Here is a 22,431-nt window from a genome sequence, read left to right as displayed (position 1 = left end):
AGATAATTTTTCTCCTTTATTGATGTGCGCTAATGAGGCTACACTGATGGGCACAGATAGGCTGACTGATGGGCTGCATTGATGGGGACCGATAGGCTGCATTGATGGGCACGGATAAGGCAACACTGATGGGCACTGATAAGGTGGCACTGATGGGCACCAATAGGCAGCACTGGTAAGCACTGATGAGGTGGCACTGGTGGGCACTGTTACCACAACATTATTATCCCATAGTTTTTAAGAACAAAGATACAACTATGTTGGTGTCCCTTGTTAATTTTACATTGTATTTTTTTAAATGTAATTACCTACTCCCAAAATGTGATTTAAAGTAAAATACATAGCCAAGTTTATTCTACGCATTTTTTTTTATTGTGCATTATAAAAATAAAAATAAAATAAGGCATGCTATCTGCCAATAGAACTTAACCAAAAAGTGCATTCTATGCATCCAAAAATATAGAAAATATACAAAATCAAATCATTATTCAGCCAAAAAATAATGTCAAAGCAAGGCATTGTCCATGGCCAATAATAAATAGCACGTTATCTCCTCCGATTCCTTAACATGTCTGGTTGACGAACAGCCATTCAGAAACAAGCTGAAATGTGCGAACTGAAATGTGTGAACTGAAATGTGTGAAACGAAAAGTGTGAATCAACACTCATCAAACTTCTACTAACACAAAATTAGCAGAAGGAGCCCAAAGGGTGGTGCTAAAGAGCTGTAAAAACAACGTAGTACATCACTACGTTCGTAATTGTTGGCCAACAATTGTGTGGCCGTGTGTATGCAAGACAAGTTTGGGCCAACGCCCTTTGGACAAAATTCCACGGTTTTGTTGGCCAACAATCCGATCGTGAGAGAGGAAGTGTTACTGGCTGGATCATCAGGTGAAAATAAAGGAAAAAAAGACCTAAAAAAGAAAATTAATGTTTTCAGCACATCTAAGGATTTCTTTTTTTTTTTTTTTCTTCAAAAAAAGGATTTTTATTGATATAAAAGGTAATATACAAGTTCAAAGAATTTGTCATTCCAGCATAACATTGGATAATAAATGAATTCGGTTTTCTTACATGCCACAACCTGACATTCAGTAGGTATATGGCCAACTAGGCTTCAACATTTTTCACCTAGCCAATCATGTACAATTATCTGTCTTCATACAAATATACAGTTCTCTAGTGATCCATTATCACCTATCTTAAAGAAGCAATCTGTCAATTACCAATTCTAGCAGGGATAGTCCCGGAGAATTCTACCAAGGAGCCCACAACATGTCAAATTTTCCTGGCCGGCCCCTGTGTTGAAATATATATTTTTCTAATCTTAATTTGACTCCCATTTGAGCTATCCAATCCCGTAACTTAGGAGGATCGCTTGCCTTCCAATGTTGGAGGATACCTTTACGGGCTTGAAAAAGAGCTCTACCAATGGCTTTTTTGGGTTATCTTCAATTGGGAGATCATCAAGAATCCCAAGGATACATAGTTTAGGGTCCTGTGGGACCTTGACCATGAATACTTTATGGTTTTGAGAACCCCCCAGTATAGGTGTAGTTTGGGGCATCTCCACAATAAATGAATGAGGTCCCCATGGTCTCTAGAGCGCCTGGTGCATTTAGCACTTTCACTGATGCCCATCTTATGCAGCCTCGCAGGTGTGAGGTGAACCCTCAACACAATATATAACTGTGATAGTTGTTGTGCCATGTTAAGTGAGCACCCCTTTATTGCCTGTAGGGCCTCTGCCCATTGGTCCTCTTCAAAAGTACCCACGTCTCTTTCCTATGGGGATGTCACTTTAATGGGAAAGCCAGTTAAGAATAAGAAAAGTAGCATAGCGTATGATCTAGATATGAAGCCCTTAAAGTGGGACACTTCTGACATATAGAAGATAGAGGCAGGGGATTGTATCCAAAGATTATTTCCTGCTTGTGCCTTGGCTGCATGTCATTGCTGTAAATAAGGGAAATACATTGATTGAGGTAACCCACATTTTTCCTGCAAAAGGGAGCAGACTGCCACTGATATCCTGTAGTTGGTGAGTTTTAGCCCAAATTTTTGGGATCAATGCATGTGTGGGGAAGAGCCTCTTCGACTTGGCAAATGATAGAGCTTCGAGCCCCATTACCACACTGTGTGAGCCCATAATATGCTGTAAAAGGGCTGTTGTAGGATCCCCACCTCCTCCCCCTGTATCAGACCCACTAGGCATGGCTCTGGCAATATGTTGTGGTTGGGTGGCTAAATAATATAACCATTGGTTGGGAAGGGCCAACCCACCTACAACTTTAGGTTTCTGAAGCTGTTCCAATCTAATTCTAGAGGGTTTATTAAGCCAGAGGAAATAGAAATAGGGAATTAATGACCCTAAATATTTTAAGTGTGACTACCATCGGGGTGTTATGCAGGATGTATAAAAGTTGCCGCATGCAAATCATTTTGATGAGGTTTACTCTGCCTACCAATGATTTGACCATATTTTAGATTTGTCCCTGATCCGGCCTAATAATGGGGAGAGGTTAAGAAATATGTACTCGCAAGGCTGTGGCGTGATCCAAACTCCCAAGTATTTAAATTTTGTTGATACCAGTGTAGCGATGACACTTTGGGCAAAATGTCTGTTATGTACAAATTTAGTTTTTGCCTCAGAACAATAAAGGGGTTCTGAGGGTTAATTGTGTAGGTTTAACTTTGACATCAGTTTGTCTGGGCTGTGTTAGAGTTCTGCCTGGTCATGTGTACAGTTAAGTGCACATAACAGGCTCAGAACCAGGCCTGGTTGGACGTTTTAGGTATCAGCTTTCCCGGAGCCAATCAGTGGGTGCGCAGGGCCCTGCTGAGGAGTCTGGGGAAGGGTACTTAAGAGGTTGAAGTCACGTGTTCTAGGTTCGTTCGAGCGGTCTGTTCCTGATTCTGGACCGGGGTAGCAACGTGAGGGGTCCCAAGTCACGGGAGTGTTCGTCGCTCTGCAACATGCCTCGGTTGACTAACCCCAATAGACCCGCCTGGTCTGGGGTAGGGATCCGTCTGTTCCCGAGTCTCAGAACCGGCTGGTCCGGGGCGCAGTAACTGAGGGAGGATTCAAGGCATCCAGGTGTGCTCTTGGCTTGGAGGGGCACCGCAGCTCGTGTAAGTGACCGGGGGAGGACTCTTCAGAGGAGGGCCAACAAGCTGGCATCCTTAGAAGTGCTTGGTTGCTGAGTTGTGAAGGACACTGACGAATTTTTTTTCCAGTACTGCCAAGGAGACAGAGAATGTTCCAGGTACTGAGGAAAAAGGTTCCTGTTCACTTTCAGTTACTAGTCACTTACTGTTACCAGTTACTCAAGGTCAAAGATTTCACAAGTCCTGCATCAAAGTGCTGACTGCCATAATCTCTGGCTAGAGATTTGTTCAACCTTGAAGCGCCCAGCTGCGAGTGGCTACTCTCTGGGTGGTATTAGAGACTTTCTGATATTAGCGGTTCAAGGTTCCTGAGTTTCTTCACCCTTACCCTCTGTTCCCATATGAGACTGTGTTGTTGGATGTTACCCCTGCAAATAAAAACCTTTTCTAAAGGACTTTTATGGTGTCAGTATCCAAAGTTGTTGCATACTAACTCTGGGAACCCCTAGACGTGGACGAACCAGCCAAGCGGAGCCCAAAAGTTAAGGCCGCCTTGCCAAGGATTATGGCCGCTACACCAGGATATCATGCATTGTGGGGCCCTGCGCAGAGTCCAACAACATGATTATGGATTTGTTCCAATTAATCACTAGACCCGAGAATGAGCGAAATTGTTTAACCACCAACATGGCCTCCCCCAGGGACCTCGACGTATCTCCCAATAACAAAATAGGGTCATCAGCTTAGAGCATACGTTTTTCATGTATCTGTCCATATTTAAAGTCTGTTATTAAATGGTTGGAGCATACTAGGGCTGCCATAGGCTCTATGGCAATGGCAAAGAGTAAGGGGGATTGAGGGCAACCCTGTCGAGCATGGGTCAAGTCCTGGGGAAAAAAAGTGCGGAAACTCCCACCCAAGATCCACTCCCCCACCAAAAAAATTAAATAAAAATGATACGCTCATAGAAAATACAGTGCAACATTTATTGTAAAGTGCCAGTTTACAAAAAAATATATATACAAATAAATATATATTTTATCACAATGGGTGATGATCTTTCCCTTGTTCGATTCCCCCCACTGACACCAATGATGGGGGGCTATTCCTTCCACCAGAGAGTAGGTATTCCCATCATAGAGCAGGTATCCCCATCAGAGTGTCCCCAGAGTTCCCCATCAGAGTTGTGACTGAGCCATCACAAAGTAGAAAAACGTATACCTGGATAAGTCCTTGACGAAGGAGCATGTTGCAGGGGGGCAAAAGCAGGGCGGAGGAACTTGCTGATGAGGGCAGGGAGCACAGGTGATGTCATTGGTTGTTAGGACAATGGCGGTTCTAGCAGCCAATGACAGTATTGCAGCAGGGATCTAGCGCTGCAGATTGGCAGGTGGGGTCCTGTATAGTATAGCTGCGGCTGCTGGAGGAGAAGGAAGGGAGGGGAGGACACCGTCCTTCACTATGCTGTGATGCTGGGCATCGCCGCTTAGTGAAGGATCGGCTCGGGCGGCTCTAGTCCTGCAAAGGGAACGGTGTTCCTGCTGTATAAAAAGTGCAAGGAAGCCTTTCCCATGTGTTCCCGCAGGACTCAAGCCCTGCTGTCGAGTCCCTCTATGAAGTGGGAAGGGAGAGGACACCCAACCGGCCTCTCTGATTACCGCAGAGGGGGAGTTGTATAGGAGTTGTACCCAGGAGAGGAACACGGGCCCGAACCCAAATTTGGTCAGCATGGCCCAAAGATATTGCCACTTAATGCTGTCAAATGCCTTGTGGGCATCCAATGACAGCAACACCCTATCTCCCGTGTTGTCTGCTTGGGATTGTATGTTGAGGAATAGCCAGCGAATATTTAATGGCCATGGACCTTTCCGGTATAAAGCCGGACTGGTCTGGGTGTATAACGTCTAAGGATTTCTAAGCTTTTATATGTTACATTTCTGTTTTGGGTTTAATACCACCTTGGATGTGACTGCTAAAGATCACCATCAGTATTGCCTCCTAACAGATCAGTGCTCCCACATTTGCACTTCTTACAGCCCCTTTAGTACTGACGTGTCACAGGCTACACACCAAAACAGTGGCTGTCAACTTTATTGGGACTATGTCACAATATAAAAAAAAAATATTATACTCACATAATAAAAGTATGGGCATACAAAGTATGTATTGAAATGCTGGAGGACTCTAGATGGAGCTGGGTGTCACAGTGAGGGGACAGGGATTTTGGAAGGAGTTAGGGGGCTCTTCAGCATACTTGATGCTCGATGGCCCTGTAGTGGATGAGGTTTCTTGAAGGAGCTGGGGGAAACTGTAGGGGATAAGGTCTCTCTAGGATGCTGGGGGGCTTTGCAGGGGCACTGTGGGAGATTGCTGGGCCCTGCTGGGGCTGTGGTATATTGTTGGAGTTTGGGTGCTCTATGGGAAGGCTGGAGACTCTGCAGCTAGGGGGCACTGCAGAGCACTGGGTTGCACTGTGGGCGCTGAGGGATCTGGGGGCACTGTGTTAGGTTGAGGGGCACTGGGGGCTAATATGGGAGGTTAGGGGGCACTATGGGAGTTGGAATGCACTGTGGAAGGTTATAGAGTATCTGTAGCTGGAAGCCCAGAAGGATGGAGGATGCAGCCCAGAGGAGAATGAGGTCAATGAGGAGAACCACTGCTCTAGAGAGAGCATGAACTGTTTATGGCTAGACATTCAAAAAAAAAAATCTGCATCCCGGTGCTCTTACCCATTATACAAACTATCAAAGCAAAACATGACTAGGGGAGAAAATAACTTCTCATACAGCTCTTTGAACAGACAGTGTCTAAAGCACACACCAAGAATTACATTTATTTAAAGCATTAAATAGAACTGTGCAACAGTTGTGAATATTTCATTGCAATTCAGTAAATAAACATTCAGTTCATCCATTACAGCAGGAAACAATGAAGCTGATGGCAATGAAGCGGTGAGACGAATACAACAAGAGACCCTGAATGAGAAAGGTATGCATTTTGTATGAACTCGCTAGCATGAAAGCATAGCAGCCAAAAGAGGACTATCTGTATTAGTAATACTGTTTGGTGGACCATACGGTTTAGCTGGTTGGGTAAGTCATAAATAAACATTTCAATCATTTTATATTTTTAAATTAATTTATTTGCATTTATTTTGTAAAGCTTTTCTTTTACAAATGATTTGCAAATGCATTAGCGGTACTACTGATACATCTGTGCCTTTTTATATTGTGACTTTTGGATTGATAAACGCACGTGATTCATGAATAGCAGAGTAAAAACAACTTGCGAAAACAGATTAAACTGGGAAAGTAAAGCTAGAAAACACTATTGGGAGCCATTTCATTTTCCTTGCTCTAGTTGTCAAAAATCAGCAACATTTTAGAGGTAAATAAATTTACTTTTTGGATGGAGTACAGAATGGTCAGAACCTCTGTCAGTTTTCGTTTTGGCCACCTGTTGCCTATTTGGGAGACCTTCACTTCCTGCCCTGTAGACAATACAGAAGGTGAGAGAAGTTCTCTCCAAAGTGAGGAAAATAGCCTCTAAGCCCTTGTACACATGGTCGGACATTCCGTCAACAAAATCCGTTGGATTTTGTCTGACGGATTTTGTCCGAAACTTGTGTTGCATACACACGGTCAGACAAAGTTGTTGGAAAATCTGATTGTTCATAACGTGATGATGTTATTTCATTATGATGGGACTACATTCAGGCTAGTAGCCAATAGCTTTGGTCTAGGAATTTGATCTGAGCATGCGTGGAATTCTCTACAAACGATTGGACAAAGTCTGATCGGATCATGTTGTCGGTAAAATGTTATAGCCCAGCTCTAAAACTTTGTCGGTCGGATATTCCGACGGAAACAGTCCGATGGAGCCCACACACACGGTCAGATTATCCGACAACACGGTTCGATCGGACATTTTCCGTCGGAATGTCCGACCTTGTGTACAAGGACTTAGACAATTGTCATCAGTGTCCCCAATGGGAATATTTTATCTTTATTCCTGTTCTGGTTACACCTCAACATTTTGGATTCTCCTCACTTTCAGTTACAGGAACAGTGGTCTAGAGGGTAAATCTCCCCAGCAGGGATATAGGCAGCAATAAAAACTTGACATGGGTTCCAAACCTAAACCACTCTATGCATAACTAAAAATAAAAAATTTTGTAGCTTATTAACACAGGGGTGGAGCCATATGGGCTGGAGTCAACACGTGCTGCATTTACTACTGATTGGGATTTGGAATGTTTGTACTGATTAGTGCTATAGTACATTGGCATATGTGAGTGTTTTACTCCTTCTATTTAATAAAATAGGTTTAACTGGTATACACTATTGGAGTAATTGGTTGCTTTCTCATAGAAAATCAATCCTTGGGAGAGATGGGTACATGTAAAAAGTGGAGGAGTCTGGAAGCAAGTCTGGAGGAGGGCATACTTCCTGCATATGGCCGTTTTATCTTTTGGGGTCATTTGCCTCCTGTACGAGCTCTTTGATGACACTGTGGTGGTGTGTATTCACTGGGAGGATTGTGTTAACAAAGGAGAACACAGGCACTTCATGAGACTTTGATTTGTATTTATAATTTTTGATTCCCTTTAGGTTAGTATGATGTAAACATGGTTTCTTGCATGAAGTTCCATTTCACAATCCCCCTACAACATTTCAATGGGAATCAAATCAGGGCTTTGGCAATCAATAACTCTCTTTTTATTCTCTTGAGCTTTTCCTTGGTGTTTTTGCTAGTGTGCTTTGGATCATTATTGTGTTTCCAGATCAGCTTTAACTTTTGAACAGATGGCCTAACATGCTGATGAAGTGCACTTTGATATGGTGTAGACTGCAAGCTGCCCAGGACTTAAAGCAGTAAAGCAAATCCAAAAAATACTATTTCCAGCATCATTTTTTTTTACAGTTGCTATGAGGTTCTTCTCCTGTCTTTGGTTTGTAATGAACATTCATTTAGATCATTAAAATGAATATACCACATGAATTTTATGTGCAATTTTCTCAAGTTTCTCACCTTTATCTAATATTTGCCTTTTCAAATATATTGAAAAAGTCAACGATTTTTTATGGGGTGTACCTACTTTTTCACATCACTGTATATACAAGCTGTTTTGACTTCAAAAGCATTTTTATTCTTGTCCATCGAGTTCTGTGATTTTATGAAGCTCTACCACAAAACACAGCCCTATTTTGCAGGGGAAGATACCCAATTTTTTTTCCGCTAATGTTCAGTAACGCTCACAGGCCTCTGTCCCCCAGCCCCACCCCGACCCCAACCCTCAATCCCCCCCCCCTTGACTGGACAGCAGCAGACTGATGCTCTCCTCTCTCTGTCACTCTGCTTTCTCCTTCTCTTAATATGTTCCTTGCACTTGATCACAACTGATTGGCTTCCTGTGCTGCCTCTCCCTCTCTAAATCAAAGCTCTGCTGTACAGGGACTGTAAAGCCGTGTACACACGGGCGGACTGTATGGCCTACTTAGTCCGTCAAAACACATTTCAGCGGACAGTCCGCTCGTGTGTGGGCTTCAGCTGACTTTTTCAGCGTGCAGTCTGGCGTACTAAGTATTTCGGATTTTCCGTAATTCTGTCCGTCATACTTTGGTTTCAGCGGACAATCCGCTCGTTAGTAGGCTAGTTCGACGGACTAAGAATGGCGCATGCTCAGAAAGGATTTACACGGCGAAAGGTTGCATTGCTGTGTATTGGACTTCCTATTTCTAGTCCCGTCGTACGTGCTGTACACGTCATCGCGCAAGCTTTCGACGGACTGTTTGTACATCCGTGTGTGGTCAAGTCCGTTCATTCGAAAGTATGACGGACTGTCCGTCGGATTGTATGACGGACTAAGTAGGCCATACAGTCCGCCCGTGTGTACGCGGCTTAAGAGGCATCAGGCTGAATTAGTATACTTACGCTACTTACATTTATAAAAATACATAAGGCTGTATTTACAGTATAAATAAAAAGTTACATTAATTTATGCCTTTATTTTCTGCCTGGAGTTCAGCATTAACCACTTCAGAAGATTTGGCTGCTCAATGTCCAGGTCATTTTTTGTGATACGCCACTGCATCGCTTTAACTGACAATTACGTGGTTGTGCAGTGCTGTACCCAAACAAAATTGATGTCCTTTACCACAAATAGAAATTTCTTTAGGTGGTATTTGATTGCCACTTTTACTTTTTGCTATAATAAATAGCTCACATTTTTAATAAAAAAAAAAAAAAAAATTTTTTTTCCTCAGTTTAGGCCAATATGTATTCTTCTACATATTTTTGGGAAAAAAAAAATCGCGATAAGCTTATATTGATTGATTTGCGCAAAAGTTATATGATCTACAAAATAGGATTGGTCTCTACTCCCCTGAAAGAACTGGGATTTGTGTGTTTACACACACAGATCTGGTTCTTGTTCTGTCACGAGCGATCGCAGATGCCCGGCGGTCATTGCGCCCGCCAGGCACTCGCATCGGCTGCAGGCACACTAGTGGCTAAAAGGCGTTTCGCCCAGCCATGTCACTCTGGTGCAGTAAAACTGCAGCGGCTGGTTGGCAAGCAGTTAACCTCCCTGGCGGTATGATTATGTCATATTTTTGCATCTCAAAGCGGTACAATGTTTTGCATAGAAATTTGGCATTTTATATTGTAGGCCTCTAATTCTTAGGAATGACACACTTAAATCTGTCCAAACAAGAGTCTAGTAGACCTCCTGGGTATGATAAAGTTTGAAACACAAAATCATAAATTATAATATAATAAATTACTATAAATAATACTAATAATAATAACAAATAATAATATAATAATACATTTTATTCAATAATGTAATCAAATCAAAAACACTGAAATTTGCTCAGTTGCAGAATTGTCGCTGTCATTACTTTCAGTATTTGATGACAAATTTCCCCACAAATCACTATCACTCAATTCAACAAGTGATTCTAATTTATTATCGCTGTTTTCTAGCTGGTCTAAAACAGCTTTTGACATAAAGGGACGCTTTTTGGTTGCCATGGACAGTTTCAAGTTTCCGGGCAGAGAAAACAGTATATATAACATAAAACTGCAAGCAGGGACTCTACAAATCATTAGGCACAAAGGGGAGGTGAAATGATTTGATACAGTAATGTAATCTATAAGATTACAGTGTACTGTATGTGTTCTATATTTTTCACTTTTTGAATTTGCAGCCTCCGTTCCCTGCGAGCATGACGCTCCCAGGGAGTGGAGCCCGAAACAGTAATACATCAGGCGGATGATCTGGCAGAATACACAGCGGGGGGACATCGCAGGATCTTGGGGACAAGGAAGGTACGCTGCACATGAATCCTGCGATGCAATTCCGAGTGTGGCTTGGGGTTACCGCTTTTGGTAGTGAAAATTCCCCCCCCCCCCCCCCAGCCACACTCGGGAATACCACCAGGAAGGTTAAGCAGATTGGATTAAAAAGAGACAATGGGATTGATTTATTAAAGGCAAATAGACTGTGCATTTTGTAACGTACAGTTGTACTCTGTAAGTGCAGTGTCTACAGAGCTTAGTAAATGGGGTAAAGCTTCACTTTGCAAAGAATACCCAATCACAGGCAAGGACAATTAAAAAAAACAGCATTTTTGCTTGCACACGTTTGGATGATGGAAGCCAGCAGATCTTCTGCTCATTTACTAAGCTCTGGAGCAACTGCTCTTGCAGAGTGCACAGTCTATTTGCCTTTAGTAAATCAACCCCAATGTGCTTGCTTTAGATTGCCTCAGTTGTAAGCTTTCATTTATACCCAAATGTCAGGTACAAAATTGTATAGGTTGCCAAACTTCTGAATTGAGAATTGAGCTGTTCTTCAATATGGTGATTTAAATGCAGCTTCATGTAGCTGGTATGCAGCATTTAAGCTAGCCATGCATGCACTTTAATGCATATGGATCCACCAGAGGAGTTTTAAAAGTATGGCCAAAACAAAAGAGACCTTGGATGCACTTTGTGTAAAGCCTCCATTTAAATGTAGTCTTTAAGCAGCATTTGATAGTTTATTTTTTTTATTTTTGATAGGCTTTAAAATTAATAATAAGACCTCTACACTTGTAATTTTAAAATTATTGGTAAAGAAGTTTATAAATTCTACTGTACATACCTAAATGATCAACAAGTCAAAAATAATCAGATAAAAATACATGAGAGCTTTGTTCATTGGATTGGGTTTACACATGTTGATAAAGTTACTTGATATGTCTGGTACTTAGGCGGTCTATGCAGTTTACATCTCTACATTCCTAAAAAAAGATCTTAGTTGTGGGAAGTGGGGCAAAAATGGAGTACAAAAATGCTGTCACCACATTGAAGGCAGATTCAATCATCACTCACTTGCATTTGTATCCGAGCAGGTATTGATTAGTAATGCAAATTAATACTTTTTGTAGAACAGATATTAGTACTAAATGGATAATATAACTAATCTTGCAGATGATCATTTTGTGGACATTGAGCATTGGAGCTTACTGTATGGACATACATAAAAGTGTACTGGAAGTTAATAGTTAAGTCTAATATTAGTTCATTTGATTGGTGTAATACCAAGATTTAAACTTTAATTTAGGTATGGCAATGAAATTAGTTTGAAGGCCCAATTAGACAAAAATTTGAAAAAAAAACATATATACAAGTACCACCATCCTAATCAATAATTGTTGAACGAAAACCAGAGGTTATAAGGTCACAAAAGCAGTTACTGCAGCTGCAGTTAGTTTGACCAAACCTACACAGTTAGTAGGGCATCTGTGGACTATCTTGGTACTTATTAACACAGATAATTTAGAAATAAATTAAATATTTTTTTTGATAATATTCAAAAGAAAAATTATACAGAAACAATTACAATCAAACAAAACATTATAAAAGCATCCACCACAACTATACAATAACTATCGGGTTTCCCCATGAAGTTTATGCTGACGAGTGGTGTGGCAATATTCCTCTACCGGTTTTGCGGTCAAGAACCGCTTCTTCAGGAGGGAGATCTACAAAATAGGCAAATAGAAGGTTAGAGTAGAAAAACAACAACACATATAAAAAGTAAACAGCATAGTTTAACATGAATCAAAATGAGGAGATCGGCTCACCAATACCACCAGTGGCAACAGGTCAACAGGGCCCGCCAATTCCCCCAGCGGGGGAGTATATGGGGCCGGCTCTGGTATCTGGTATCAAGAGAGTGGAGAATTTGAGACAACAACAAAAAAAAAAGGGGGGGCACCCAAGAAAAAACAGAAACAGGATATGTTATGGAGGGGAATGGGAAACAGTGGAGAAAGAGATAAAAACGGGGTAAAAAGAAGAGAATGGGGGAGAGTAAGAAAGGGTTAAAATACCCACCACCAGATAGGGTTATCCAAAAATATATATCCCCAGCATCCCACTCACCAATAAGTATAGTACAGCCAGAGTCTAGGTATGGGTGAGCACGTGGGCAAAATACACAGGGGTGGTCAAAATCACAAAAGTGCTGAATGAATGAATTTATAACGAGCGTTATAAAGTTTAGTTCCAAGTATAAATTATCCCAGTTCCAGGAAAGTGGCCGTACAAGTCTTTGGTACAATACAAACTGATGGTGCGAAGCAAAGGATCGTCATCAGAAGCCCAATAAGCCCAATAAAAAGCACAGTAAAAAAAGTATTATGATCCGATCGATCCAAAGTATATACGTACCCACCTGTGCAAACAATCGCCCATACGAACGCCCAGCGTCACGGTCCCAAGTTGCTCAACAGAGGACTGACAGGCAGCCTCTATTTAAGCTCCCCAACCCACATGGCGTACTCTGACACTGTCAAAAGGTGGCGTCTGACGTCACGGGTCAGCCCGCCCACACAAACGCAGACAAACGTACATGTGCAACTGCGCATGCACGAATGTCACAGGCGTTCATTGGTGGAGGCCCCACAGGGCCAAACAGACAGCGCAAACGCGGCCCACAAAAGGGAGCACCGGGCACGAATGCGCGCTGACCAACCGGGCCACAGAAGGCATCCACCAACAATAGACCCATGCAGACTAGTCCGCTCGAGTCAAAGTAGCTGCTGCACAAGTGCGCACAGGCCATATAAGCCCAAGGGGCAGTTGCCCAGGCTAAGGCCTATGAAAGCAAGGACCGCACCCAAAAGCGTGAGGTCCCCCCAGGGCGGGCACGCATCCATCGCCGGGGAACCCACTTAAGGGTGGGCCCCAAAGGTTAGACCTGACACGCAGGGATAGGGTGAGCAAACTCCCTCACAGCCAGCAATGTAAATGCATAAAAAAAGACCAATAAGGGTATGTACACAAAACTTAGGCAAATTAAACAGATCAAAAGGAGAAGGGGAAATATCCCCCGCTCCCATACCACAAAAGCTATCAGGGGTGTCCCTAGTCCCGGGAATGAGATTTTAATATCAGGCAGATTAGGAAAATTATAACGTGAAAGCAAATCATAGTTGACAGTCTGGGGTGGCAATAGGTCCATCATTCAGGAGTGCCATCCTGTAAAAAGGGTTTATAAGAAATAATTTCATTGAGTCCCGGGGGAGAGGTCACATTGAGTCGTTCCATCCACAGAGTTTCCTTCTGTAGGATCATTCGATCCCAATCCCCACCCCTGGGGTTTGGATATACCATCTCCAAAACCCGGAAGCGGACCACCGATTTATCATATCGGTGGTGCATCCTGACATGTCTACCAATGGTGGTCAACTTGCCGCTTCCGGAGTAATAGACGTGGTCACCAATCCTTTGCCTTAACTCGCGGATGGTTTTACCAACATAGAAGGCCCTACAGCTACAGATCATCAAATAAATGACACCCCTAGTGCCACAGTCAGAAAACGCGTGTGGTATAAATAGCTAACCATTTGGTAAGGTAAAACGTTTGCCCTCCTGTATCCAGGGGCAGTGGGAATAATCTCAGCATTTAAAGGTACCAAAGGCTCTAATTTTAGGAACATTAGCTGATCTATAGTGGCTACGGGTGAGACGATCCCTCAAGGAACAAGCCCTCCAGAAAACTAATTCCGTGGTGGATCGTACATGTTTCTTAAGGATGTGATGTTCTGTTAACATGTGCCAGTTATTAGATAAGATAGTTCTCAGTGTATGATGGGCAGAGCATGTAGTGATAAACCTCACCGAACTGGTGGCAGGTGGTGTTACCTTAGGGCGATCATAGAGCAAAGAGCTCCTTGAGCGTGCAGACGCCTTATTGAAAGCTTTTTTAAGAATAGTAGGAGAGTATCCCCTGCAAAGGAGCCGTTCCCGAAGAGCATCAGCCTGGGTCTTAAAGTCACTATCACGTGTGCAATTCCTGCGCAGCAGGAATGCATAAAGCAAGGTATTACCAGCCATTGGTTTACGCTAAAGCTCCATACCAAGAGTACCATCTGGTTGCTTGACAATGGACAGATCCAAGAACGGGATTTGCCCATTGTCAAACCTGAAAGTAAAGCTTAGGTTAAATTCATTTTTATCTGCTGACTGCATGAAGGATGATTTAGAGAGGAAATTTGGCTGGGGGGGTAGAAGGGTCAAGCTGAAGGTTGTAGAGGGCATGGCCTGGGGATTGACTAGTGGGGTGTCTGGTAGGTGATGCAATAAACCATAAGTATTTGTACAATACTAACACAAACACTGTCCCATTTTATGGTTACAAATGTTACTGTGATGCAAAGAATTTGTAATATTTTTTATTTAAAGTTCAAAGGCAATATAAAAATATAGGCAGGACAAATGAAATTAAATATATTTTTGCAACAGAGACAATAATTAGAGAGTCAATGACGTTTGCTTATTAAAAAAATATATAATATTTAATCCTTGAGTTGTTGTGTATAGTAGGATGAATGATAAATAGGACGAGAAGGATAAGTACAGTATATAGTAATTCACCTAAATCCTAAACAAACAGGAAATTTGTGCAGTTCTGTTCAAAAGGGTAATATATAATCAGGTCCAGATTACCCTTCACAACCTAGACAAGCGCATAAAGCCTAGCTGGTATAAGAATGTATGGCAATGTGATTGTTGTCTGTAATTCAGTTTTCTATACTTGGAGAACACCGGTTTACTGCATGTCCATAGCTTTAAGACCCCATTGAAACTTGACTGGTCCCTTATGATGCATTTATGATGCACATGCATTTTAACTTATGGCATTTCACACATTAATGTGCGTTATTTAGGATTGGCTGCAAACACAAAAGCAACAGATCAAAAACCAGATCTGCATCTTTTGTTTCTAAATGTAGCGCACCAGAGCACATGTGGTGCACTATAGTGCGGGTCAGTTGGCACCTCTACTGCACTGAATGGGTGCTGCTCTAAATGAATGGTACTGCAGCACAATGCTTGGAACGCTGCCTGTAGTGATATTACGTGGTAAAACAGTTATACTACAAAGCATACAAAAGAACTACTGGCAAGGGAGCTCTCTTTAGCTGAAAGCCATCCATTAGGACATACTGGTTATCTTTAAACCGTTCAAAATGTTTTATATATATGGTTTTCCTTTATACTGTTTTTTTGTATTAAATGTTAGTCAAAGGATGCATGTTCTTATGCTGTTTCAAAGCTATTAAAGTCATTTTAGCCTTTCTCAGAGTTGTTTTGTAGTGATTTAAAGCGGGCTTATGTAGCTATGGCACAAATGATTTTTTGTTCCAGCTGTCATTAAGGGGTATTCAATACATTTATACATCAACTCCCATCCAGTATGAAAGGAGCTTACATAGAAAGTAATGCAGCCTCATTATAGTGCATGGGACATACACATATATAAATAGTCTTCCAATGTAAAAATGACTAGTGATTGCTTGAAATGAATTGGAGAAAAATGCAAATGGTTTGAGAAGCCTAACAATGACTTGATTGGAAGCAACACACTGAGCCAGTTCAGATGTTGATACAAAATGTTGCTGTATATATGGTGATAAATATGGAGTCATGTATATCATTCATAGTGTTTTTTTTTTTTTTTTTCACAGTGGTTACATATAGTACATTACATTGTGTATTGCAGCGTGGAAGTGATTATTAATAATGTCTAGTATATTAAATGCCAATATAAAACTACCAGGCAGACAAAAGAAACACTAGTTCTATTGATAAAAAAAAGACAATCAAATGCAATTTGTCTATACAATTAGTAAGTAGATCTATTTCGATATTTTATGTACAGTAGACTGGGAGTTCAAATGCAAGACTAAGGGGGTTATTTACTAAAGGAAAATCCACTTTAAGCTGCGAGTGCACTTGGGAGTAAAGTAATTGTAGATCAGAGGGGGACATGCAAGGAAAATAAAAAACAGCATTTTATCTTGCACATGATTGGATGATAAAATCAGCAGAGCTTCCACTCATTTCAGATCTACCCCTTAGATTTAGAGCGACTGCACTTCCAAGTGCACTTACAGTGCAAAGTAGATTTGCCTTTCGTAAATAACCCCCTAAGATCTAATCAGACTTGGTTGCATGCACATCAGGGGAGGAGTATAATAATAAAGTTATATTGAATTCTGACTCATATGATGTACCTGTGTACATATTGACAGCAGGCAACGCCAACCATGCATTTAGTGTAATTGGCTTCTCTGATGGTATTTGGCGACAATGCTTGAGGATGGTAAAAAGAAGTCCACTTGCCTGCAGCACTTATAGTGACCACATGGCCTGCAAATGTAGTGCTTATTAAACAGAGATCAGGCAATAGAGTGTTTTCATGGTATACATTATTACTTTTATCTTGTGCCTTTCCATATTTTGCAGGCGTGCCTTTATTTAATCAATGTTCTTCTTGCTCTTGACAAGTGAGGTTCATAGGGTGGGAAGCAATTTTAAAGTATTAATAATAAATGATGGTGTGCTGTAAAGGTTAACGCTCTAAAATTATATGCATGCCTGTTTTTTGGTTTTTGTTTGAATAAATTCTTAAGGTTTTATTCCATTTTTTATCATTGTTTTTGGAGACAGTGTTCAGAAATATGTATGTATAATATGTAAATATTATGTTGGAAGTTTGACTGTGGCAAAGCAGAGCGAGGAGTAGTAAAATAACACAGACCTCAGAAGGTCCTGAGGTCTCCTTCTCCCGACGCTGTTAAATGGCTTGTGAAACTTTTACCGCAGTTGGATTTTAAATATTGCAGATTGAGGTAAATTAAAATGATATTAAATGCATAAAAAAAAAGAAACACATTATACTTACCTGCTATGTGCAGTGGTTTTGCACAGAGCAACCCGATCCTCTTCTTTTTGGGGCCCCCCTCCGCCGGTGCTCTTGGGCCCCCCCCCTCCTGCTGAGCTCCTCCAGAGAAATGGAGGCACCCAAGTAGGCTCACTCCTGAGCCACTGCTCTGCATTCCCATTCACACATAGAGCCGTGACTCGGTCTCATTGCCTTTCTCTCCTCATTGGCTCACTGGCTGTCCCAGCCAATGAGGAGTGAGAATCCCTGGAGAGTCTAGGCTCTTGTGCACATTGCTGAATCACGATGGGGCTCAGGTAAGTATTAAGGGGAGGGCTGGGGGGAAAGCTGCACAGAGAAGGTTTTTTTTTACCTTTAACCTCCCTTGAGGTATTATTATGTCCGATTTTTAATGCTCAAAGCAGTACAGGGATACCCCACTTTTAAGTACACAATGGGGTTTATTTACTAAAGCTGGAAAGTGCAAAATCAGGCTCACTTCTGCATAAAAACGAATGGGCTTCCAGGTTTTATTACCAAAGCTTAATTGAACAAGCTGGGGTTAGAAGCTCATTGGTTTCTATGCAGAAGTGAGCCTGATTTTGCACTTTAGCTTTAGTACATAAACCCCATTGTGTACTTAAAAGTGGGGTATGCCTGTACTTTTTTTTGCATGGAAATTTGGTGTTTTATATTGTAGGCCTGTAATTTTTAGAAATAATACAAAAATCTGTCCAAACAAGAGTCTAGTAGACAGCTCGGGTATGATAAAGTTTGAAACACAAAATCATAAATTATAATAAATAACTATAAATAATTATAATAAATAATAATATAATAATATTACAATGTATTCAATAATGTAATCAAATCAAAAACACAGAAATTTGCTCAGTTGCAGAATTGTCGCTGTCATTACTTTCCTTGTTTGGTGACGAATTTCCCCATGAATCACTATCGCTCAATTCTGCAAGTGATTCTAATTTGTTATCGCTGTTTTCTAGCTGGTCTAAAACCGCTTTTGACATAAAGGGACGCTTTTTGGTTACTATGGGCAATTTCACGTTTCCAGGCAGAAAGAACAGTATTTCTAATATAAAACTGCATGCAGGGCACTGGACAAAGCACTATGGACAAAAGGGACGTGAAATGAGTTGATACAGTAATGTAATCTGTAAGATTACAGTGTACTCCATCTGTTATGTGTTTTTCACTTTTTTGAATTTGGCGCCGGGCTCCATCCTCGTGTATCGCGATGCCCGCAGGGAATGGAGCCCGGCACTGGAATATATTGAGCAGAGTACACAACCTGCGGACACAGCGGGGAGACATCACAGGATCCTGGAGATAAGGTAAGTAACTTTGCCTGGATTCAGCGACGCAGTCCCGAGTGTGGGTCATGGTTACCGCTTTTGGTAATGAAAATTCCCCCCGAGCCACACTTAGGAATACCGTCAGGTAGGTTAAGCATAGAATGCATAAAGGTAAAAAACCTTGAGACTTCGTTCGGAGCCATTTAGCTGAGAGGTGAATAAGGGTTGGAATACATACTTTTTGTTATACAATGGAGTATAGAGAATAGCTTTCTTGGAGTTTATTCATTCAACCAGCACCAGTAAAAAAATGACTATTAGGGACATAGAATTGTGTTTTTGGTTGTATTTGGTCTTTTTAAAGGCATTTTCATATCTATGTGCATGTACGTGCTTTATAATATGTGCATAAGCACCAACACGCGTGTGTTGCAGTCTATTGCCATTTTGTTCTGAATGGTCCCCAATGCACACATGCAGCCCTAAAAACACATAACCCCTTTATTTTACTGTAATGCATAGATTATGTCAATGATCTGTGCATTGTGGTGTTTTGCATTGCCTAAAAATAATGCAGGTAAATGTTTTAATCTCTTGTGACTCAGTGTTAGCAAATTATACTGTTTAGGTTGGTGATCCATTTATACATAAAATAAGTACAAATCTACTCTCAATATCTATCAAATGCCTATCATTTCAATTAAAATTTCAAACTGAACTGATTTTGCCACATAAGGCATTTTGTTAATATGAAATAAAGTAGTGAAATTTCATTGCATCATATAACAGGTAAAACTGAATTTTGTTGCTAGAAAAATGTGAAAAAAAAGAAAAAATTATATAATTTGTTGCTACCTCTTTCATATTGCTTTATAGGCATACATTTCTTAACTAATGGTCGGAAATCATTTGGGATTATTTCTCTGCAAAAAAACTCTGTAAATGTTTACAGTAATGTCACGTCAAGGCATATTTTTTACTATTATGATAGGCAGATAGTAATTCTCAACTGTATGTTGCAGAAGATGAGTTACTGCAGAAAGCAGAAGCTGGAATTCACCTTTTTCTGAGCTGCTTTGACATGACCACTGAGATACTCCATTGACTCTATCACTCGTATAGCATCTTGGAGTCAGAAAAATCAATAGCAATTTATGTCATAAATGAGAACTTGGGTCCCTTTAGAACAGGAGGAGAAAGTGGGAAACATAGTAGAAGTGATTACAGATGACGGAATAGGAGGAAAAAAATACCACAATATTGTGAAATGATGGAGCACTTCAACACTGATGACTGGTTTAACCTATTGGTGCCGACGCTGCCATTTGCTTAAGTGCAGCAATGCTATATTTCTGGCTTGTATTTATGTGTCTGCAAATTTTTAAAAGAAATTCTACATTTATATATGTTATGTCAGAAGGGAAAAAAATTTATGAGAAACATTGAATGGAAGCAGCTATTCCCCAACTCATATATCACATCTTGGTTGCAGAGCAGTAATCATTTGAGCACTTTCCCAGCTATAGTATATGATCTAAGCCCTTGTACACAGGGTCGTACATTCCAGCAACCAAATCCGTCTGATTTTTTCCGACGGATTTTGTCAGAAACTGGTGTTGCTTACACACGGTCGGACAAAGTTGTCGGAAAATCCAATCGATTGTAACGTGTATCGATCTACGTTCAGGCTAGTAGCCAATAGCTTTGGTCTCGTAATTTGATCTGAGCATGTGTGGCACTTTGTCCGATCGGAATTCTCTACAAACGATCGGACAAAGTCCGATCGGATCATGTTGTCTGAAAATTTTTATTTCCAGCTCTCAAACTTTGTTGGTCGGACATTCCAACGGAAAAAGCCAGATGAAGCCCACACATGGTCGGATTATCCGACAACATGGTCTGATCGGACATTTTCCGTCGGAATGTCCGACCGTGTGTACAAGAGCTAAGTGTGTCCATGTTCAAATCCCTTCTCACATAGGTGATTTGCTTCCATGTTCATGTCTTTTGAGTTATATGCCATTATCCCACAAGTTCCCTTATCACTTTACTATAATATTCTAGCCCCTTTCAAAGATCCATTTAGCTTTTACAAAGATGAATCTATACCTTTCTGTTTAGGAGATGAGAACCTAAAAAGGAGAAAGGGGACAGATTTTGAGAAACCTGGATAAAATATTAAAACCACCAGTGGTGGCTGGTGCTCCATTTTTTTAGGGGGGTGGGCAGCAAACAAAACACCAGCCACCCCCCCACCATTCGGTTGATCGATCAGTCAAACCCCTCCGTTGCCCGCTTGTCCGCCCACTAGCCCCCCAATTACCCAATCTAGGTTGAGGCAGCTTCAGCTCCTTTGTGCGTCTCCTCCTCCTTCACTTCACAACCGATTCCCCTGCATCTTCTTGGCAGCTTCTTCCTCAGCAGCCAATATGGTCACTTCTCCTCTTGGCCAATCGGGTCTAAATGGCTGGAAGGAGAATCAGGGAGACAATAGCGAATATTAATTCCCTATTGTCACACAACTGGGTGGGCTCAGTATGCAGTGCTCTGCGCCCCAAGCCCACCCTTTTGTTAAGTCAATTACAGCCTCAGGCTCTAATCGTGTGCTTTCAAAGAAAAAAAAAAACATTAAAATCCATACGTCCAGCACCCTCCATGTAGATTGGGGGCCAGGCGTATGGATTGGGGGGGATGCGCCCCTGTGCCCCTTTTTGACGGGCCGTCACTGAAAACCACTGATGTAAAATGTTGTCTTTTAGTTCACAAACTGAAGGCACAAGGCCAACTAATAATGAGCATTATGGCAAACAGAAGAGGGAATGGTATGGAAAACTTTTATTACCCATTGGCCAGACAAGGACAGTAAAGCCGCGTACACACGGGCGGACTGTCTGGCCAACTTAGTCCGTCGAAATACATTTCAGCGGACAGTCCGCTCGTGTGTGGGCTTCAGCGGACTTTTTCAGCGTGCAGTCTGGCGGACTAAGTATTTCGGAATTTCCGTAATATTGTCCGTCGTACTTTGGTTTCAGCGGACAATCCGCTCGTGAGTAGGCTAGTTCGACGGACTAAGTATGGCGCATGCTCAGAAAGGATTTACACGGCGAAAGGTTGCATTGCTGTGTATTGGACTTCCTATTTCTAGTCCGGTCGTACGTGCTGTACACGTCATCGCGCAAACTTTCGACGGACTGTTTTGCATCCGTGTGTGGTCAAGTCCGTTCATTCGAAAGTAGGACGGACTGTCCGTCGGATTGTCTGACGGACTAAGTTGGCCATACAGTCCGCCCGTGTGTACGCGGCTTAAGGAGTGTATTTACTAAAGCTGGATAGTACAAAATCAGGCTCACTTCTACATAGAAACCAATCAGCTTCCAGGTTTTATTACCAAAGCTTAATTGAGCACACTGAGGTTAGAAGCCGATTGGCTACCTTGCCCAGCTGCACTAGATTCAGAGTGCACCAGTTTTAGAAAATCTTCCCCACAGGATCATATGTAAAGTCTGAGGGAATTCCAGTTACCGTCTTACCAATGGAAAGATAAAGCCCCATACACACTATCAGATTGTCTGCTGATTTTTGTTTTCAGATTTACCACAACCATTTAGTGCAAGGGCCTACCTGATTGCATACAAATTTAAACTCCTAAGGTTTGACCTCATATTATATGGTTTTGATAAATCTGAAGGAAAAAATCAGCAGAAAATCTGATAGTATATATGGGGCTTAAAAGTAAAAAAAACAAGCCTCTAGCGATCAAATTTGAGTTTGTTGTAACCATAT

The 22,431-nt window shown here is 41.5% G+C and overlaps 1 protein-coding gene across 5 annotated transcripts in view; it reads left to right on the top strand.

The window, feature by feature from the left end:
- DHRSX (dehydrogenase/reductase X-linked) overlaps window positions 1-22,431 on the top strand; it is a 772,860-nt gene that overhangs the window by 362,726 nt on the left and 387,703 nt on the right. For all 5 annotated transcript variants that reach the window (XM_077480803.1, XM_077480801.1, XM_077480804.1 and 2 more), the window contains exon 3: window positions 6,031-6,099. In XM_077480803.1, coding sequence (XP_077336929.1) covers window positions 6,031-6,099 — 69 coding nt within the window. The remainder of the gene's footprint in view (window positions 1-6,030; window positions 6,100-22,431) is intronic.

The sequence above is a fragment of the Lithobates pipiens genome, unplaced genomic scaffold (assembly GCF_037356315.1).
Source record: "Lithobates pipiens isolate NorthernLeopardFrog02 unplaced genomic scaffold, aLitPip1_a1.2 Scaffold_16, whole genome shotgun sequence".
NCBI classification, from domain to species: Eukaryota; Metazoa; Chordata; class Amphibia; order Anura; family Ranidae; genus Lithobates; species Lithobates pipiens.
The sequence above is the reverse complement of the archived record's forward strand: the minus strand, read 5'-3'. Positions and strand labels throughout refer to the sequence as shown.